Source organism: Bombyx mori, chromosome 5 (genome assembly GCF_030269925.1).
Source record: "Bombyx mori chromosome 5, ASM3026992v2".
NCBI classification, from domain to species: Eukaryota; Metazoa; Arthropoda; class Insecta; order Lepidoptera; family Bombycidae; genus Bombyx; species Bombyx mori.
Window position 1 is genome coordinate 16,089,887 of NC_085111.1, and position 15,397 is coordinate 16,105,283.

Here is a 15,397-nt window from a genome sequence, read left to right on the forward strand (position 1 = left end):
AGACGCTCATACAGTTTGCCCAGAGACATGAGGAGGCTAATCGGGCGGTACTATGAACTAAATTACTATTGTTGAAACGCTATCTCGAGAAACTGTACTCATTACGCGGACCAATCGGATACGAGCAATGTCACGCGATAAGCGCCTACACGTTGATTGGTCAGAATGACGGACCTAAACAGTGTCGTGACAACTTTTCGTAAGATTTTTTTCCGTCTAGCCCCCTTTCACAACGCGCGATAAGGAACTTCGTTCCAAAAAACTCGAGCTCAGAAGCGAGCGAGTCGCCGTATCAGACGGAACGCTCCTGCGTAATATACGCTCTGAGTTAACATTTCTGGTTTTATTGACTTACGAAGACCGCCCGCTTACCATGTCGCTACCCGAAAGTAGAAATACTCCAACATACAATACATATATGTTATAATTTTACATTAACATTATATCTTGACAGCGTAACTAAAGACTCGCGACATATTAGTTCACTCACTACTCACTGCTCACTGAATTTCACCTTATTAACAATATCTATTATATATTTAAACACATATCAGTATGATTATCAGGCTCAGGTACCCATAACACAGAATACAAAATTGGGGCCAGATGACCATGCGTGATTTGTTCCCAGTGATGATGACATGACTCACCCATTGTGACAGGACTCACTCCACCCCGAGATAAGGGGTCCAAATTTTTACTGTAAAATGATTCTTCCATCCTTCAAACAGGAAAGAATGTCTACTTCGTGATGTAAGGTTAAAATTTCATTGTTCCGATTGTCGTAACTACCCTAAAATCAGAGCCTACTCGTATAACTGAGGTCGTCAGCGCAAAAGTGGCCTAACCCAAAATTTTTCATAATGCTTGTGCTTATAATGATGTATATTGCAATTTATTTAAAATATAATAAATTTTGATGCAAAACCGGCCTATTCATAGCTTCACCCATAGATAACAGATGGCTTTGTAAACATTATTTTTGCGCGAATTTTTTTTTTTCCTACTCAAAAAAATTTTTTTTATTGCCCTTGTGGGCAGACGAGCATACGGCCCACCTGATGGTGAGTGGTTACCGTCGCCCATGGACTTCAGCAATGCCAAGCGCAGAGCCAAGCCGCTGCCTACCGCTCAAATTCAAATTCATGAAAACTTAAACCTCATTGCTCCTTAATAACTATGGTAAGCTTAGGACACTTTTGCGCTGACGGTCTCAATTGCGTCAGGGCATGAAAAGGCCGGTCATAAGCGTGGCTACTCCAATAGTAAATTGTTTTATTTAACTAAAAAAAAAAGAACAATATAACTAAAACCTATTTTCAGAGATATAATAGGTTTTTTTGTGTGGTCACCTATCAGTTCATATACTTTACAGTTTACTTGCGGGAAACAACAGCGACTATGAATGATAAGGATGTGGTAAAACTTCAATGATACTGGTTTGAAAATATTTTTTATTGGCCATCCATAGATTGGCTGGGAAATTTTGCAAATATAAATGTAGAGACAGTGTCGGTTTTGAGCATTGTGAGCATCGTCGTCGGTGTTTGAACTAGTTAACCTGCGTTATTTCTGTAAGTCGCATAGTGTAATGGTTAATTTGAAAATTAAGCAATTGTGAAGTCATCGTGGCCTAAAGGATAAGACGCCCGGTGCATTCGTATCTAGCGATGCGACTGTGCCGGTGTTCTTTTTAATACGCTTTTATTAGCTTCAGACGTATGTATGTATGTAACGGAATCTTTGAACATGATTTTGATCCCCTTCAAAACGTCGGATTAACTCGAAATTTGGTATACTTCTTAAGGACCGATGACAGTTCAATATTTAAAAATTGAAATTCAACTAAAAAAATTAAAAATAAATAATAGTTTAAAAAAACGAACAAAGTACGCTTTTATAGAACAACCAAAGGCGCGGATAATGGTTCGAAAGTTAATATGCGTCAATTAAAACTATTTATACCATTTAATTTCTCGTTTTGCATCCTCTCTCTCGTTATATCGTGTTCATGGACTACAGTAAAAAAAAACGTGTAATTAAACCGTGAAACTAGTTTTAATTATGTGAACGATTCGCGAAAGCCGAAGATATGAAGTCAAAAGATAATCTTGATTTCCAGGAGCCAGCATGAGTGGTACGCCTAGAGAGATCCAATTGCTCAAATATAAAGATGATGGTTCATTCGATTTGGATGTAGTGGCGTTGCAGAGTGTGCTGAATCGCGATGATGTTAAAGACTTGCCTGTTGTGTTATTCAGCGTGGCTGGACCATTCCGCACTGGAAAATCGTTCCTGCTAAACTACTTTTTGAGATATCTGCATTCGCCTGTAAGTAAATATTTTACAGCGTCATCCATTGACAATAATTGGAAGTTTTATATAAAAATGATTTTTCTAACGACTATTGTACCGAAGTTAGTTTGATTTTCTCTTTGTTATTAAAGTTTTTTTCTTTTCCTACCTATGCTGATAGCTTTGAGAGGCTATTTCAGCTTCACCCTATTGTGTAAATGAGCTCACGGGGCTCAAACCGCAGTGTTGCTAACACTGACCCTAGCAAGAGCAGTGCTTCGCAGAATCTACCCCCGGATTGGGAACGCGACCCACTGAGAAGATACGGCGAGAAACTCAGTGGCTGTCTATGAGTAATTTCATACAGGAATCAACTTGTTTTATATCACACTTGTATTCCACGGTGCTTTAGAAAAATAATATTGTAAAACTAATTGTTTCATTTAAGGTTTTTAAGGGAGAAAAGGGTGATAATGCTAAACCCTTAGGCGAAGATTCGGAACCTCTTGGTGGTTTCACGTGGCGCGGTGGATCTGAGCGCAACACTGTCGGTCTCTTGATCTGGTCGGAACCTATCATAAAAACCCTTGAGAATGGAGATAAGGTCGGTATTGATCACATCAAAAATCATCACCTGACTGCAATCATTATATATATAAATGAAGATATGCCACCACCCTGCCTATTTCCGTCGTGAAGCACCAATACATTTTGATTTGAAGAGTGGGCCATACGTTGTACTGTAAAACCTTAGAACTCATTTCTCGAGGTTGATGGCACTACTTACGTTGTAGATGTCTATGGACTCAGATAGTCGCTCAACATCAGGTGGACCGTCAACTCGTATATCGTATGTAATATTTTTAAAATTTAATCTACCAATTTACTGTAGCAAACTGCACTACTAATATGTACATTATTTTGGTAGAAACAGCAAATTTTTTTAATATAAACATGTATGGTAATGACGTCACGAACCGCAAATTTTGTGGTTTTGATTATTTTCGAACCAATCATGAACATTGAATGTGAACATCGCTAGGTTGCAGTACTGTTGATGGACACGCAAGGTTTGTTCGACAGCAAAACCACGATGAGAGATTGCTCCATCATTTTCGCTCTGTCCACGCTCCTGTCTTCAGTTCAGGTCTACAACCTGAAAGAGAATCTCCAGGAGAATCATCTTCAGTTCCTTCAGGTACGTTTACTTGCATACCGATCTGATTAATTGCTTATTCCTTTTAGCATAGACAAGCCATTAGCATAAGCAAGAAAGTCGGTGAGTTTTGTTCCTGCAGATTAGTCTACAGCCTACCCATCGTTACGTAACGGTAACGGTAGGCCCTGATTCTGCCCCTGGTATTGCTGACGTCCATGGACAATGTTAACTACTCCCACCAGGTAGCTCGTATGCTCGTTTGTCTACAAGGACAATAAAAAAAAGTATACACCAAACCCCATAATTGTGAAAACGTCTTTTATGAAATTATGAAAAGCCTTGAGATATTAGGGTCTCATTTTAATTCGAATAATAGTTATCGTACCATTCCAACCGGACACATAATTGATTCGTGGTAGTCTGGACAGTGATAATGATCTCTTCCACTGATAACCAATCCACCAGTAATGTAACTCAGCAGCCATGTTGTCCGTTTGCTGTGCGATTGATATTCCTGATAAACATAAGCAGCGGTGATCATTCCTCATTACGAGGCCGTATGATCGTCTGCCATCAAAGGCAATAAAACATCGGCAATCCATTTGGCCTTTCTAGTAAATAAAACATCAACAACACATCATTCTTTGTTTCAGTTGTTTACACAGTATGCGAAAGCAGCTGATAACGGAGAAGAATTGAAGTCGTTCCAAAATCTGCTCTTCCTGATACGTGATTGGTCGTATTATGACACCCACCCTTATGGCAGTAAAGGGGGGGACTCACTCGTCGCTAAACGATTTGAGGTGAGGCACAATTTTGAGGATCTAGTTTATATCGATAAGAGGTCACGGGGGCGTGGTCCCATGCGCTGCTCCGCTCAAATTAAGATTACATTTGACCCCAGCATCAATGTCGCTTTCCGCATATCCTGCAAGAGCCGAAGAAAGAGCAAAAGAAGAGCTTCACAAAGGCGATTAAAACTTGTGTCTGAAGCGGAGAACTCTCTGGGGCGGGTCTCCAAGTGGGGTGAACTGAATTCAGTTCAGTGCAACCCATTGAAGACACAGGTTTGCGCGTTCACTGCGAAGAAGGACCCTTTTGTCATGGCGCTGGAATTTCAAGGAGTATCCCTGCAGCTTTCCGCGAGTATCGGAATTCTGGGGGTCGATATTTCGAGCGATGTCCAGTTTCGGAGTCATTTGGAAGGTAAAGCCAAATTGGCCTCTAAAATGTTGGGAGTCCTCAACAGAGCGAAGCGGTATTTCGCGCCTGGGCAGAGACATGCGCTTTATAAAGCGCAGGTCCGACCTCGCGTGGAGTACTGCTCTCACCTCTGGGCCGGGGCTCCCAAGTACCAGCTACTTCCATTTGACTCCATACAGAAACGGGCTGTTCGGTTGGTCGATAGTCCTGCTCTCGCGGATCGACCCACTGAGAAGATCGCGCGAGATTTTTAATGGGCTATGTCTATGGGCTAGTTTGCTCGTCGAACTTTTCGTCGTAGTTGACGAGTTCGACGAGGACGGAGCTATTAGTGATCATGTGCTAAGTACGAATTTCATTAAAAAAGTTAGCCTTTAGGTCACGACGACTTCAGAGAAAATAAAGTTAATTCATCATCAAGTTGCTATAAAACTTCATTGTTGTTCTCTTAAATTTGTTCAGGTGACGAAGGATCTTTCTACGGATATGGTGGAGCTACGAGCACAGATCACGTCCAGTTTTCAGAAGATCTCTGGTTTCTTGTTGCCCCACCCTGGGTTTAACGTTCTGAAACCTCAGTTTGACGGTCGGCTTTCTGGTATGAGATTCAGAATCTACTTGTAATTTAAGTAATTGGATTTTAATGTAAGTAATTGGAAGGCTTTGGCGACGATTAAGATGGTTTGTACTCTGTGCAACTGAAGTTGTTGTGGCATCTACAAAAGCAGTTAATTCGTATTATGCTAAAGTTTTATTCTGTTGTTTTTCTAAATAATCACGCATTGAACATACATGCGCTCACAATCGACTTTTAGAATCAAAGACATAGTGCCTTCAATCAGTGACATTTCCAAATGAAATTGGGGATTGAGGTTCCACAGTTTGTTCATTTTGTATGTTTATTTTTATTGGCCGTTTTTAATATCTAATATTATCTGTCTGTCTATTTATATGTTTTTAATTATTACATTGGATTCATATGTTGCTATTTAAAAATGTGAAATTAAAATTTTGGTCACTTATCAAGGACCGATGACAATACTACGTTTTGGTTCTAAGATCTTCTACGAGTATGCCTATAAATATACAAGATATATGTCGGCGTTAAGTCAGGGTTTTCACACATAAGTTCTTTTACAATGAAAATACAATACAATTCTGTATAACTTTAACATTACTTGTTTACAACAAAAAGCCACGCCTTAGTTATTCAGTGGTTCTTACACAATTAGCCATTTTGTGATTGACGGTTATAGCAACTACAACTTCTTTTATACAAACAAATGTAATTACTGCAAAACAATTCACAAAATATAGCTTAATAATCACAATACCTATTTTAGTGATTTTAACATGACTGACATTTAATTTATTTTACATGAATTACTTTTAATTAATATTAACTAACATTGTTATTATCCATGTAACTCACTCTATATCTGAGTTTTGGAATAAATAGGGAAAACCATTGCCGTTGTGGTTCTGAGCTCAAAGTTAGGTTAGCCGATATTGCAATGCTGATTCACTGCATTTATATTACAGTAATGATTAGATCTGTTCGTCTAGCTGACATGCTGTGATGAGTTTTTACCATGACCATGATTTAAAAACACTATTATTTATTATGATTGAAGGAAAACATTTGCTACAGAATTGCCTCTGAACTGATATAAATGTCATATATTTCAATTCCAGACTTAGAGGAGAACTTTAAGACGTATCTGTTGGAGTTGGTGACTCTTTTATTTTCACCATCGAATCTCGTCCCAAAAAAAATCAATGGACAAACGATACGAGCTAAGGAGCTATCCACGCACTTTAATGTCTTCCTGGAACTGTTCAAAAGCAATGAAACGCCGACGATTTCATCTATGACGAAGGTGAATATAAAGAAATCTTTCTGTGATTATCGAATGTACGTGTTTATTGGAACGAAGTTCCTTATCGCGCGTTGTGAAAGGGGGCTAGACGGAAAAAATTCTTACGAAAAGTTGTCACGACACTTTTTAGATCCGTCATTCTGACCAATCAACGTGTAGGCGCTTATCGCGTGACATTGCTCGTATCCGATTGGTCCGCGTAATGAGTACAGTTTCTCGAGATAGCGTTTCAACAATAGTAATTTAGTTCATAGTATTGTTTTTTTCTTCTTCATAATGCCGTAATTTATTATAATAACTTAAAAAAAAAATTACAATTCCTTCACTAATTAATCGAAAGGAACTTCGTTCCATCCGGGTGTCCCTTGTCACCTCTGAAGTTTTTTTTTTATTTCAAACTGTTCAACTATTGGAATTGACTTCCTCGTAATGTCAGGACGACCACTGTTTTTCTAGTTTGCAAAATAAACCCAATAACCGATAAAAGCTTGGGAATTTTATAAAATGCCGATTTCTTTCATATGTCCTCAAAATGAACAGTGTCCGAGTATTTGAATAGTTTATTCTGTTAAAATGAGATTCTAAAAATGGTTTTACGTCAGAAGAGAGGTGTTTCAGCGGACTGAATTTGTTTGATAAAAATTTTAATACATTTTTCGGCAGGCTATTACTGATATATCACTACAGACGGCAGTGAATGACGCTCGGGAACTTTACGAGAACACGGTGAACAGTAAATTCGGCGTTGATCAGCTTAGCGCTCCCACAGAAGCTATCCGTTTCAGCCACTCTCAGGCCATAGAAGCGGCTAAGGCTCTGTACAATAGTAAGAAGAAAATGGGATCGGCAGATGAACTCGTTGCTCGCTTGGACAACTTAGTTAAGGTATTACAAGATTTTTGAAGTGAAACTTCTTTAGAACCGTTTGATTTCAAACTCGATGAAACGAAATGAAACGAAACGAAAAAACAAGTGTGCCGCGATTGGCTTGCCGAAGCGGCTCCGAGCGGCGCCGACAAATCACGAAGCGCTCCACACGGTCTCGCGTCTCCGACAAGTTCAGTGTGTTTTTGACGTCCGTGCGCGCTGTCGTGGCTCTCGGAGCGCCCTGAGATACTTTTATTTCTATTTAGTTTGTTATTAACGGATGTCGCTGCACGTAAATTCAACAATTCCTGAATCGCGGTGACGAGATGTTACACAGTTGATAGACGTTCTCGTATTTCTCTTACTAAATCATACTTACCTAGCGTAAGAATACCGTGATCATGCAGGCGGTTTCCCCAAAAATTATTTTTTTATTTTTTATAAGTTTCACTGCTACATTGGGTGATTTGCACACACACACACACACACATTTTTTACTATTATTTTCTTTCTCATGAATTTTGGATTGGAATAAGTAGAAACTTGTATGTTTTTAATTTATGTTTCAATGCACCCACCATTGTTCCCTTTGCTTCACCTTCGGTTGACTGGTAGAGGTTGCCTTAGGCATTACTGGTAGACTTGACTGGTGGTAGGACCTCTTGTGAGTTCGCACGGGTAGGTGCCACCACCCTGACTATTTCTGCCGTGAAGCAGTAAAGCATGGTCGGTTTGAAGGGTGGGGCAGCCGTTGTAACTAGGCTGAGACTTTAGAACTCGTATCGCAAGGTGGGCGGCGGTATTTACGTTGTAGATGTCTATGGGCTCCAGTAACCACTCAACGCCAATTGGGCTGTGAACTCGTCCACCCATCTAAGCAATAAAAAAAAGAGTTCCAATACATTTCATACATAAAGTGTTAAAAATTAAGTAATAATCTAGCTGTGATTAATTTATAGAGTTTCGTCGTAATGATTAGAACCCTTGATGGGAAAAAAGTACCATTGATCTGGTTTGGTGATGAAAATTGACGAGGCTCACCGAAATCTTCAATCGTTATTAGCTTTCTCATTATGTTCATCTCAATGGAGGCATCAAAGCGATTTAATTCTGTTTTGATTGACAGGAACTAGATGAGATACTGCCCCAAACTCTCTTGATGAACGAAACGAAAGTTCGTAAACTGAATTCCGAGGCCCAGAAGATATATGCTGATGAAGTGAAAAAAGTTCACGGCGAAAATCTGTTGTGTCTGCACCCCACGGACTTGGAGTCCGTGCACAATGAGGCCGTTGAAAAGACAATCGAATTCTTCGATTCCCGACGACAGAAGTTCGCCGACTTTGAGGATCAAGCTAGAGTCGTTTTGATTGAGGTTTGTTTAATATTTCGTCCAATATATAGGTAAACTAGCTCACCGCTCATCTGGTCACAAGTGGTTAACGAAGTCCATGGACATCTCCGTAAATCAACGTAAATGCCGCCGTCTACCTTATGACATGAGTTCTAAGGTGTCATTTTATACAGTAAAACGTGACCACAAATATTAGTTTTAACTCATCATCATTCTCCTGCCCTTCTCCCAGCAACATGTTTTCTCCTTCCATACTCTTCTATCATATACCATTTCTTCGCTCACTCCCCTCTTACCCATATCATCTTTCACGCAATCCATCCATTTCTTCTTAGGTCTACCTCTTCCTCTATATTCTTCCACATTCATAGTTGACACTCTCTTATCAACGTCATTTTCTTTTCGTCTCATCACATGTCCATACCATCCCAAACGCGCACTTCTCAGCTTCTCTGTCACAGGTGCCACTTTCAGACTTCCTCTAACATATTCATTAGTTTTAATAATTTTCCATAAATTACATAAACATAAAATTCTCCATAATTCGAACATGCACCCTGAATATTTCTGCCGTGAAGCAGTAATGCGTTTCGGTTTGAAGGGCGGGGTAGCCGTTGTAATCACACCTTACAGCTCATGTCCCACGGTGGGTGGCGGCATTTACATTGTAGATATCTATGGGCTCCGATAACCACTTAACGCCAGGTGGGTTGTGAATTCGCCCACCCATATAAGCAATAAAAAAAAATCTGACGCTCGTAAATCCACAATCACCTCCGCTTTATTCCGTAGAATTTAAAAAAGAAACTCACTGACCTGAACCACGAAAACGAAGGGAACACGAGGATCTTCATATCTGAAGCCGTATTGACCTATTCCAAGGCTATGGAGACGCTGCTCTCAAAGGAATACGCCGTTGAAGACGATGAATTTCTACTGAAACATCAGAAGTTTAGCAAGGACGCTACCGATGATTTTGTTAGCAAAAGGAACCGAGCGTCGGACTATGAAGAGGATGAATTTAAACAGACATTGATAAAGGTTAGATGCGTTGCATTGCAACAGGCGAACCAGCTCATCTGGACGCCGCAGGCGGCAGACTTCGGCCTGGATGATGTTTCTCGTATGTATCCCTAGCTCCCATAACACAGGAGAAAATTATAGATTGGGCCAATGAATGTCGAATGTATTCTATAGTTAGAAATAATATTACGCCATCTGTTGATAGCCCTACTAAAACAAACCTTCCATTAAGTGCCAACAGCAACTATACAAAGTGTCAACTCCGACAAAACGCTATATAGTACCTACAGGAAATTAAGTTTTTTTTTTTAAACATCATGTTTTATTAACTTGATGTACGAGTTGATTTAACCTTCTGAACGTTTCACAGAAAATATCCGATAAATTTATACTGCTCGAGAAAATAAATAAACAGCACAACAGGGAAGCTTTCAAAGCAGCTTACAGCATGTACGAGGACAGCATGAACGAGCTTTGGAGCGGTAACTCGTGCTGCTACAGCAAGGGCGACCTGAAGGGCATACACAAACGCAAGAAGGATATTGCCTTGTTTTATTTCCATCCGCACAAAAGCGTAAACGATGACTTCCAAAAGCAATTGCTTTCAGGAGTGGGTGCAATGTTTCTATATTTTTTTTATTGCTTTGATGGGTGGACTAGCTCACAGCCCACCTGGTGTTAAGTGGTTACTTGAGCCCATAGACAACTACAACGTAAATGCCGCCACCCGCTTTGAGATATGAGTTCTAAGGTCTCAGTATAGTTACAATGGCTGCCCCACCCTTCAAACCGAAACGCATTACTGCTTCACGGCAGAAATAGGCAAGGCGGTGGTACCTACCCGCACGGACTCAGAAGAGGTCCTACCACCAGTAAAATGTCACAGCTTTAAGTGCTTTTCAAGCCTTTCAAGTCGCTGTTCAGATATATAATAATCGAGGCCTGAATTTCTGAGTTCCTAAGCCAAAACAAGACTTATGATTTGGTGGAATATATAAATCTACAGTAGTTTTACAACTACAGAACCATGCATCCGATTGACTTGAAACTTAGTATTCATGTAGAAAATACATATATGTACTTAATGGATAGGCTAATATTAATGTAAGTGTTGGACTCCCTACACCAGTTGCGGGGGCGTTAATGATGAGAATCTTTGTGGGGGTGAGAAATAATAATGTTAATTTTAAATGCCCAGCGAAGCGGACGGGTACAGCTAATAATATATAAATCTACAGTGGTTTTTACGGATGTTCCGTTATAACTACTGAACCGTGCATCCAATGAACTTGAAACTTGGTGTCCATGTAGAAAATACATGTAGTTAATGGATAGGATAATATTTATATGAGTCTTGGATTCCCTAATAATAATGACAATAAATAATAATGTTAATTTTAAATGCGCAGCGAAACGGGCGAGTACGGCTAGTATCTTATATAAATATATATATTTTATATATATATTTTATATTATATATATTATATATATATATAAAATATATATATTTTATATATATATTTTATTTTTTTATTTTATATTTTATTGTTTAGATTATTATTATAATACAAATCAAAACTCGATTTAATTATTACGACACTTCAGGTAGAGTTCTTTTTTTTTTTTTTTTTATTGCCTTTGTAGGCAGACGGGCATACGGCCCTGATGGTGAGTGGTTACCGTCGCCCGTGGACTTCAGCAATGCCAGGGGCAGAGCCAAGCCGCTGCCTACCGCTTCAGCATTATAATTTGCTTTGTCGGTTCAAGTGATCCTTCAGGTGACCTTTCACCTGTTTCGCTTTGCATGGAACTAACTGCCTTGTCACGCTTTTAGTCGTACCGACTCGGTACCATGTTCCAGAACAGGCTCAATAAAACTAATTGTTTCGATATCCGTTCTTGAAATATATGCCATATGTGCAATATATGCAAGATGGCGTTACTCGTACCGCCATAACAATATTGTTTCTTTTTTAATACAGAAAATCGATTCTTTGTACAAAGACCACGTCGAAACGAACGATTTGAGAAACCGAAGAGCTGAGAGAAACGCTCTCAATGAGTACCAGAGGAGGATGGATGATCTGATCAGCCCGAAACCCATGTGGGCCCTGATAGTGCCTTGGATAATCACGTTGGCCAAACGCAGGAGCTACCACGAGGACTGCAAGTACTATGCTATTAGGTACTTCAGGAATGAGCGATGCGGTTCCTCGAAATATGACGAGGATAGTTATTATGATGATCTGATTTGGGTAAGTGTAATCCAAACTAAAAAATATGTATACAATCAAAATGCATCTTTGAATCATATCTTAAGTCTATGAGATCCGGCAACCAATTAGCATCAGGTGGGCCATCAGCTCGCTCACCTATTTATTAGTAATAAAATTAGCGATGACGACTTTAGCTGCAACGCTACGTACCATAGTCCTGCGCATATTTGTTGCGAAGCATGCATGCCAGTTTGAAAGATGGGACAGACAACACAACACAGATTGACGGCGATGTTCACATTTAGATATCATAGCGGAACCTGACCTGGTTGACGCACATCAGCAATAAAAAAAAAGAAATAATGTTGATAATATTGTGTTGTGAATTTTATTTACGATTTTTTTATGATCTATCGAATTCAATGAATTCTTTTTCGCACCCTTGAAATCGGGTAGTATTTCCGATAGTATTGGATAGTAGTATCGGATATCGGATAGTATTTCAAATTTTGTTTTATTGAGGATGTTTTATTTCTATTGCAATAAAAAGCTTGATAATAAATTTTATTTCGGTTTTTGTAATATAACGTGAAAATGTAATAATATTTAAAAACAAAAACAAAAATCAATTAGCTCATTTTCATTCGTGATATTAGTAGCAAAGGCAGCCAAAGGCTTCAACACGTTGGGATAAATAACGCACAAACATAGTCTATACTATACTATAATAATATTATAAAGAGGAAAGATTTGTTTGTTTGTTTGTTTCGAATAGGCTCCGAAATTACTGGACCGATTTGAAAAATTCTTTTTTCATTAGAAGCCGACATTGTCCTGATGAACATAGGCTACTTTTTTTATTATTTTTTAATTTTTATATTTTTGGTTTCATGTGTGTTTTAATGTTTCCGAAGCGAAGCGAGGGCGGGTCGCTAGTAGATGAACAAAGAGAAGCATTGATTATTATCATTACTAGTAACAAATTTTAATAATTACTATTTATGATTACTGTTTTCCTAATGCCAATTTTTTTTTTCTTGCAGAGCATTAATAGGAGCTACGATACGAATTATGCTTTGTGAAACTTGCAAATGTTTTTGAATAAAAAAGCGTACTATAAATAATGATTTGGATTGTGAGATTACAATCAAAGGCACCGTTTGTTTTTACTTACCTACAATCATTTATCGTGACGATAAACACATTTTTATCGTAATAAAATAATTGCAATATGCTTACATCGTTTTGAAGGATCGTTCAGATAATTAAATGCTTCACGTAAATATATGCGTTTTATTAATTTTATTTCAAGGAGAGTCAAATTTTACTGAATATAAGTCGTTGCGGCTTAAGTGATAAGATGCTTGGTGTGTCATATCGAGCGATGTGCCTATCCCGGCACTCAAATCCAGCAGGCACAAATCGAAAGCATCATTTAGCATCTGATAATGGTGGTACCGACCCGTACGGACTCGCAACGTCCTGTGACTTGGGTCGACGGACTGATTTTGCTTTCGTGTTTCCGTACGTTGCAAGGAGAGTGCCGTGATCTATGACTTCACTCCCTTTATCCTGCTCTACAACCTGCTATTGGCGCTGTTCATCTTAACAACTTAGAGCCACTGCGTTCATCCAAAGTACATTCCTTTAATTGATTCTTACCACGTACGTTCTGGCCTCATTCCATAAGTTTTCCTGAGCTCTATAATAATATGTCCTTTTCCAAATAAAGGTTTAAAACAAGTTCATCTCGCTAGACAGTGGCATGATTGTATTTATCGCATAACCAGCGTCCATAGGCCAAGGTAATCAATTAGGTCCAGGTGGATCATCTGTACGTTTATCATCGATGGCAACACAGACGTAGTTTCCTTAGATCGAAAGGTACTTCTGCACTAAGAGCAGTTTGTTCAAATGTTCGTCAAGTGACGAATGTCAACCCTGGTTTGTCTATTGCCCAGATTAGTGTTACCGAAGTCTGTAGACATCACAACGTGAATCCCGTCACGTACCTTGAGACGTACGTCATTATAGTACTTAAAGAACGCTGCCTATTCTTCGGCGATTCCTTTAGTTGTCTATTAAGACACTGCGGGGAAGACGTGGGGTAATGCTATTCTAGACCTAAACGGACGGATTCGTTACGGCTAGAGAGAAAAGATACAATTTAGGAAGAGCGAGAGTGAGAAAATAGATAGAGCGTCTCGTGAGCCAGTCGAGCGTGTAGAGAGGAAAAAGGACAAAGCGATCTAGGTCGTTTCTTTTATACACAGCATTCCCTATTACAAGAGAAATTTGATTTAAGGATGAAAAATGAAGAAAACCACAATACTGCATGCATATCGCAAAAGAAGTTTGACTTATTTCGTGTGCACCAAGTTGCACGTGCACCATTTTTTATATTCATCGCTCAGCTCATTTCTGTCAAGAGGCGATCATTGAAAGGGGCAGCCGCTATCTAATACAATTGAGACCTCATGTCTCAAAGTAGGTGATGAGATTCACGCTTTCATTCTAATGCTCAACATCAAGGCGGATGATGCTATTCACTTTTTTTTTTTTTTTTTATTGCCCTTGTAGGCAGACGAGCATACGGCCCACCTGATGGTGAGTGGTTACCGTCGCCCATGGACTTCAGCAATGCCAGGGGCAGAGCCAAGCCACTGCCTACCGCTTAATACTCTCCACAAGCCTCGTTTGAAGAAGTACATGTCATAGCGCTCGGGAAACACCGTGGAGGGGAGCTCATTCCATAGCCGGATGGTACGTGGCAAAAAAGATCTCTGGAAACGCACTGTGGATGACCGCAGTGGCTCCAGGTAGTATGGATGAACTCTACTCCGGTGGTGGGCGGTGCGATGGTAAAAACGAGATGCCGGTATCATCTCGAACAATTCCTCAGAGCACTCCCCATGGAACATACTGTACAGAATACAGAGGGAACCGAAATCCCTCCGCAGACCCAGAGGCTCCATTTAATTACGTAATAAATAACTGATGGTAGGACCTCTGATGAGACTGGTGGTAGGACCTCTTGTGAGTCCGCACGGGTAGGTATCACCGCCCCGCCTATTTCTGCCGTGAAGCAGTAACGCGTTTAGGTCTGAAGGGTGGGGTAGTCGTTGTAACTATACTGAGACCTTAGAACTTATATCTTAAGGTAGGTGGCGCATTTACGTTGTAGATGTCTATGGGCTCCAGTAACCACTTAACATCAGGTGGGCTGTGAGCTCGTCTATCCATCTAAGCAATAAAAAAAAAAAGATGTCCTATGGGATCCAGTAACCACTTAACACCAGGTGAGTTCGTCCACCCATGTAAGCAATAAAAAATAAAATAGTAATTATATATAAAGTTGAATGTAGTTGCGACTTACGACACTGGTGTCAACAAATACGGA

The 15,397-nt window shown here is 39.6% G+C and overlaps 1 protein-coding gene across 1 annotated transcript; it reads left to right on the top strand.

Moving 5' to 3' along the window:
- Nucleotides 1-1,413: 1,413 nt before the first annotated feature.
- LOC101742225 (atlastin) lies at nucleotides 1,414-13,280 on the top strand. Its single transcript, XM_004930190.5, has 13 exons — nucleotides 1,414-1,574; nucleotides 2,123-2,331; nucleotides 2,744-2,899; nucleotides 3,338-3,493; nucleotides 4,108-4,257; nucleotides 5,120-5,255; nucleotides 6,353-6,537; nucleotides 7,201-7,422; nucleotides 8,531-8,779; nucleotides 9,551-9,799; nucleotides 10,152-10,391; nucleotides 11,764-12,036; nucleotides 13,041-13,280. The coding sequence occupies exons 2-13, from the start codon at nucleotides 2,131-2,133 to the stop codon at nucleotides 13,077-13,079; spliced, it is 2,256 nt and encodes a 751-aa protein (XP_004930247.2). The 5' UTR covers nucleotides 1,414-1,574; nucleotides 2,123-2,130; the 3' UTR covers nucleotides 13,080-13,280.
- The last annotated feature ends 2,117 nt before the right edge of the window (nucleotides 13,281-15,397 follow it).

What these genes read in the sequence shown, in the direction of transcription:
- LOC101742225 (XM_004930190.5), top strand. Translation starts at nt 2,131, where the DNA reads ATGAGTGGTACGCCTAGAGAGATCCAATTGCTCAAATATAAAGATGAT. An exon ending in GCTTGGACAACTTAGTTAAG is followed by an intron (nt 7,423 to 8,530) that starts GTATTACAAGAT and finishes TTTGATTGACAG; the next exon opens with GAACTAGATGAGATACTGCC. An exon ending in TTAAACAGACATTGATAAAG is followed by an intron (nt 9,800 to 10,151) that starts GTTAGATGCGTT and finishes AACGTTTCACAG; the next exon opens with AAAATATCCGATAAATTTAT.